The sequence below is a fragment of the Erithacus rubecula genome, assembly GCF_903797595.1.
Source record: "Erithacus rubecula genome assembly, chromosome: 6".
NCBI classification, from domain to species: Eukaryota; Metazoa; Chordata; class Aves; order Passeriformes; family Muscicapidae; genus Erithacus; species Erithacus rubecula.
Window position 1 is genome coordinate 7024475 of NC_136688.1, and position 5957 is coordinate 7030431.

The 5957-nt window shown below is 40.3% G+C and overlaps 1 protein-coding gene across 2 annotated transcripts; it reads left to right on the forward strand.

The window, feature by feature from the left end:
• On the forward strand, positions 1–5248 carry CYP2R1 (cytochrome P450 family 2 subfamily R member 1). 2 transcript variants are annotated; one of them, XM_079309780.1, is made up of 5 exons: positions 1–276; positions 1530–1671; positions 1964–2596; positions 3603–3932; positions 4542–5248. In XM_079309780.1, exons 1-5 carry the CDS (start codon positions 46–48, stop codon positions 4715–4717), a joined length of 1512 nt encoding a protein of 503 aa, XP_079165906.1. In that variant the 5' UTR covers positions 1–45; the 3' UTR covers positions 4718–5248. The 2 variants fall into 2 exon arrangements, with proteins under 2 accessions (XP_079165906.1, XP_079165907.1); XM_079309781.1 differs by lacking the exon at positions 1–276 and having other exon boundaries at positions 1536–1671; positions 2400–2596.
• Positions 5249–5957: the final 709 nt, after the last annotated feature.

The window sequence follows — 5957 nt, forward strand, 5'->3', positions numbered from 1 at the left end:
GGCGGGCGGGCGCGGCCGGAGGAAGCGGCGGCGGCGGCGGGGCCGATGCGGGCGGCGGGGCCGGGAGCGGCGGCGGGCGGCGGGGCCTGGCTGCTGCTGCTGGCGGCGGCGCTGGCGCTGCTGCTGGCGCTGGTGGTGCGGCAGCTGCTGAAGCAGCGGCGGCCGCCCGGCTTCCCGCCCGGCCCCGCGGGGCTGCCGCTGCTCGGAAACATCCCCGCGCTGGGCGCCGAGCAGCCGCACGTCTACCTGCGGCGGCAGAGCCAGATCCACGGGCAGGTACCGGCGGCCCGGGGCCCCGCGGGAGCGGGGAGGGACGAGCCGGGCACCGGGAGCCCGGAGGGGCAGCGCCCGGGGCGGGGGCGGCGGGCGGAGCGGCAGCGGGAGCGCGGGGCTGCGGCGGGACCGGGCTCGGAGCGCCTTCAGCGCTCAGACACTCACAGATAGAGACACTCACTGACACTCACTGACACTTACAGATACTTACTGACAGCCCGCCAGCCTCGCTGGGAAACCACCGAACTTCTTCTTCTTTTTATTTTCATCAGCCAGCTCTAAGCAGCCAGTCTCCTCTTACAAATTGCGTAAAAGTTACCTCCCAACTAGATCCAGCATGTATTTACTTACTACTACTAGTACTACTACTACCACTAATAATAATACCGTTCTTCAAGCAAAATGCTAGGACAAATGGAATGGAAATAGGTACGGGAATGTGTTGTCAAATACGCCAAGCTTTTCACTTGCCTGGAATGCTCTATGGAGTTTGTGCTCTGCGAAAAGATCCTGAAGAATTTGAGGGAACTTGGAAACAGCACGTTAGGATTTGGGAGGTTCTGGAAAAATACAGTTGAAAAAAAAAAAAAAAAGGCATGTGTGATATAGGAATAAAGATAAATAATCTAGGCCTAAACTCACAAATGGTTTGCAGAAGTATACTAGGAGTGTCTTCTTGACACGTAAAAAAGAAGAGCCATTATAACAGTGAAAATACCAAGTTTGCTAAAATGAAATGGACTCATAGAATCGTTTAGGTTGGAAAAGACCCCTAAGATCAAGTCCAGCTGTTAACCCAGCATTGCCAAGTCTGCCACTAAACCATGTCCCCAAGTGCCACATCTACACAACTTTTAAATGCCTCGAGGGATGATGACTCCACCACTTCCCCCAGCAGTCTGTTCCAGTGCCTGACAGTGCCTTGGGTGACAACCCACTTGTCACAGAATGTATAATTAGGCCAACACAATTTCATATTGTGGAGGTCACCAGCTTTGATATGGAGAAATATATAAAGATTTGTGATTGTAAAAGTAGAGATTTCTAACACTGAGGAAATGTATGAAGAGGGATCTCTCTTGTGTAATGCCACAGCTGTCCCAGCTCTGGTCACCTGTGTGACCTGCTGAAGGTTATTCAGCTCTGCACTTCACATTGATGTTCAGCATTTCACTTTTTCATTCCTTGAGCTCAGGATTGGGTTGTAATAGCATTTTACATTTCTTATTCCTTTTTTTTTTTTTTGCCCCCCAAAGATCTTCAGCCTGGATCTTGGGGGTATATCTGCTGTTGTGCTGAATGGCTATGATGCAGTGAAGGAATGCCTCGTCCATCAAAGTGAAATTTTTGCAGACAGGCCATCTCTCCCCTTGTTTAAGAAGCTGACAAATATGGGAGGTGAGTGCTAATGTCTTTTGTATAATATCTTTTGTAATTTTTGTCCCATAGATGAACAAATCACATGAAGCATCTGCTCTAGCCATTTTCTCTACTTGATGTCCTTTCCTAAAATACTTGATGCTTCTTTAAAGATATTATTTGGAAAGGACTGTCACTCGTGGACTATGTTCCATAGCAAAATGTCTGAAATATTTTGTCTCATTTTTCATCCTGTTGAATAATTTGATTATCTTATGGGGGAAGAAAAATAAAGCATTGCATAAAATACTGTATCAAAATATTTTTTCAGGCTTACTGAACAGTAAATATGGCAGAGGATGGACAGAACACCGCAAATTAGCTGTAAATACCTTTCGAATTTTTGGATATGGTCAAAGGTCCTTTGAACACAAAATTTCAGAAGAATCTCTGTTTTTTCTTGATGCCATTGATACATACAAAGGCAGACCCTTTGATCTTAAGCACTTGATAACAAATGCCGTTTCAAACATTACTAATTTGATTATTTTTGGAGAACGTTTCACATACGAAGACACTGAATTTCAGCACATGATTGAGATTTTTAGTGAAAACGTTGAGTTAGCTGCTAGTGCTTCTGTATTTTTATATAATGCTTTTCCTTGGCTTGGTATCTTGCCATTTGGGAAACACCAGCAGCTGTTTAAAAATGCAGCTGAAGTCTATGAGTTCCTTCATGAGCTTATTGAACGTGTCTCTGAAAATAGGAAGCCTCAGTCACCTCGACATTTCGTAGATGCATATTTAGATGAGATGGATTGCAATGGAAATGACCCAGAATCTACATATTCAAGAGAAAATTTAATTTTCTCCGTTGGAGAACTCATCATAGCTGGGACAGAAACCACCACAAATGTTTTAAGATGGGCAGTGTTGTTTATGGCTCTTTATCCAAACATTCAAGGTAAGAAATTTGACATTTTGAGGAATTTATTCCCTTTCCTATTGCAAATTTAAAATGCTTACTCAAAGTGGTGCATTGATCCATAATCATCACCAAAAAAAGGCTTTTATATATTATTCTATAGTATAATTTACCAAATATACTATGGACAGAGGTGGAAAGCTTGCTTTAAATGCAGACAAAGAGGATATCAAAAGTCAAGTGTTATGATAAAATTTTAGAGTATTATTTTGTGAATACATTTTTATGAAGCTCTAATACTTTTAAGTATTTCTAATACATTTAAGTTTAGCATTGTGATGCATGATCTGTTGTTGGCATATGTAGTAATCTATGTAGTTAATAAATAATAAGAAAATGTAATTAAATATGAAAGTAATAAACTAAATTAAAAACCTACAAGTGTCAGCAAAAATGTAAATCAGGATGTGGTTAACAATTTAGGTACAATTCTTTTTATCTTAAGTGCCCCAGTTCACAACAGATTTACATATGATAGACAGGAATAGTTATACTTTTGGAAAAGCAGAAATGGCATTTAAAAATAAAAATATGTGTTATGGTCATTCTGAAGACAGCAATAGATGTCTGAATGTTAGCCTAGACATTTTGAGGAGAAGTTTGGACTCTAGAAGTAAACACATTTCTGGTTTCACTGCCTCCAGTTCACTCTTCCTTAGCAGTGCTGGTTCAGTTGGGGCTTCCAGCATTTGGGGGATGAGAGGCCCAGACAATTTGGAAAGTTACTGCTGGTACTTTGACCAAACATTATTGCTCTAATATCAATTTCACCATTGTTTCAGAATGGGGATAACAACACTAACCATGGATAGGAATATAGAGTCTAAATTTAAAGACTTGTAAGCTACTGTTTTTATATAAGGTATATAATGTTTCAGTATTCTTTTAAAGTGTGTATATATGTATATAATATACACAAATACTTTTGCTTAAATTAAAATGCAAAGGCTATTACAAAATAAACCTCAGCTTTCATTCCTAACAGGGCAAGTCCAAAAAGAAATAGATCTTGTCATTGGCCCAAACAAGATGCCCACCTTGGAAGAGAAGAGCCAGATGCCCTACACTGAGGCTGTTCTACACGAGGTTCTGAGGTTCTGCAACATTGTCCCACTAGGGATTTTCCATGCAACTTCCAAAGACACTGTTGTGCGTGGCTACACAATTCCTGGAGGCACCACAGTCATCACAAACCTCTACTCTGTTCACTTTGATGAAAAGTACTGGAGCAATCCAGAAGTGTTTTTTCCTGAGAGGTTTTTGGACAGTAATGGGCAGTTTGTCAAGAAAGATGCGTTTATTCCTTTTTCCCTAGGTAAGAGCAATTCCTTCCTCTGTTCCTTTTCACAGATCCAGAGATGTGTAAAGTGTAAGGGATGGAAATAAATGGACAGAGTGATACCCTCAGTTCTGATTTAAAGATATCCAATATAATTCAGTTTAAAGATATTCAATATAACGTGCTCTGGAGATAACAAATTTTAGCAAAACATCATTTATATAGATGACCTCAGTATTATATATAAACCAATAAAAATCCTCCTTACAAAGTCTTAATTATTGCTAGTTAATAATGATTGGCAGTAGATGTAATTAAGAAAATAGTAGGGGGAAAAGGCTAAAATTCACAATGCCATTTTTTAAAGCATCTTCTACCTAGATTGGCACTTCAAGACAAGATACAGTAAGTAACAAGTGTATCTAAATCAATTGGACAGAATTGCTTTCAATAGCACTTGTGAGCAACAAATTCTCTAAAATCAGTTTCTTAGTGTAAGTTATCACCTATCCTTCTTACAAAATACTTCCACCAGGTTCACACAGCACTCCTAGAACACAGAAATGACCATTCCTATTCATCATAGAGCGAAAAACGTGACTGGAGATATCTTAAATCTCTTTATACCTTTTTTTTTCAATCCAGGAAGAAGACACTGTCTTGGAGAGCAGCTGGCTCGAATGGAAATGTTTTTGTTTTTCACCTCGTTGCTACAACGATTTCACCTGCATTTTCCTCATGGAGTGATCCCAGAGCTGAAGCCAAGGTTGGGGATGACCCTCCAACCCCAGCCATACCTCATCTGTGCTGAAAGGAGGTGAAGGGAAGGGCTGAGATGTAGCACTGTGCTGCAAGCTACAGCTCTGGATCCTTTGCCTTCTGTTCCTAAAAGTGTTCAAGCCAGAATAACAAAAATTCAAAGGACTAATAGTTTATTTTTTACTTGGTTTTCACAGAAAAAAAAAAAAAAAAAAAACAACCAAACCTGAGCCAAAGGTGTGGAGCACATCCTGTGTGAAACTGGTGTTTTCACTCCATACTATATTGAATCTAACTTCTGATAGAGTTTTTAAGTATTTAATTACTTAGCTAGCCATTGTACTTTGAGAGGATATTTTCATAAGTATGGAGAATATGGTTCAAAATTTTTATGCTTGAATTCATCCATGGAAATAACATTTACATTATTCCAGCTAAGCCATCCTTTATAATTATCTATGAAATTTTCATAGCTAAAAGGGCTTTAAAAAGTGTCTATTTAAATATCTGTAACCAAGAATAAACTATATTTTCCAGCCTTAATAAACAGATTGTCTATTAAAATATTTTATTCCTTCTTTCTCCTTGCCCTATCTACCCAGTTCATAATTTTCTAGTGAATCAGATAGCCATTAATTCACTTCTAAGATCTTTTATGGCTTGCTTCTCACCTAACCTCATACACAAAATGTTCAATTATTGACATACCCCTGACAATCACAGAGCTTTTGTTTCTCCAGTATATTGCATTTCCACCTGTCCTCCACTGCCTCTGTGTAATGATTAATCTCTGCTTAAATAGTCTGAAAAAGGCAGTATTTGTGTTGCTAGAGTCACATGCAACTATACTATGAGTAAAGAAAATAAACTGCTCACTCTTCTGACCAGAGAAGAGACTTTTTGGGGAGGTTAAGCACAATAGGATGGGGAGAAACAGATTTTTAATTCATTTTAACCACAAGTTTTAGGTGTAAGGGCCACACTTGACTTCTGCCAACTTCACTTATTATTCTTGCCAGCTCTTGCTGTGTGGTTATTGGTTGATAAAGATTTGTGTCTGCAGACCTTGCAGGAGCAGCTGAAGCTCCAAGCACAGTATTTAGTCCCCTCTGTGTGGGGGGAGAGGCACTCAGGACAGAGCTCAGAACAAAACAAGCAAGCAGTTATTAAAGGACAGGGCTGAGTGTTGGACCTGGCTTTTTACACAGACAGTGCTGCATCTTGGAGCTGCAGGGAAGTTGAAAGGCAGGAATTGCTGTTTGTCTGCTATCCTGATGAAATGCTTCATTTCTTTAAAAAGAA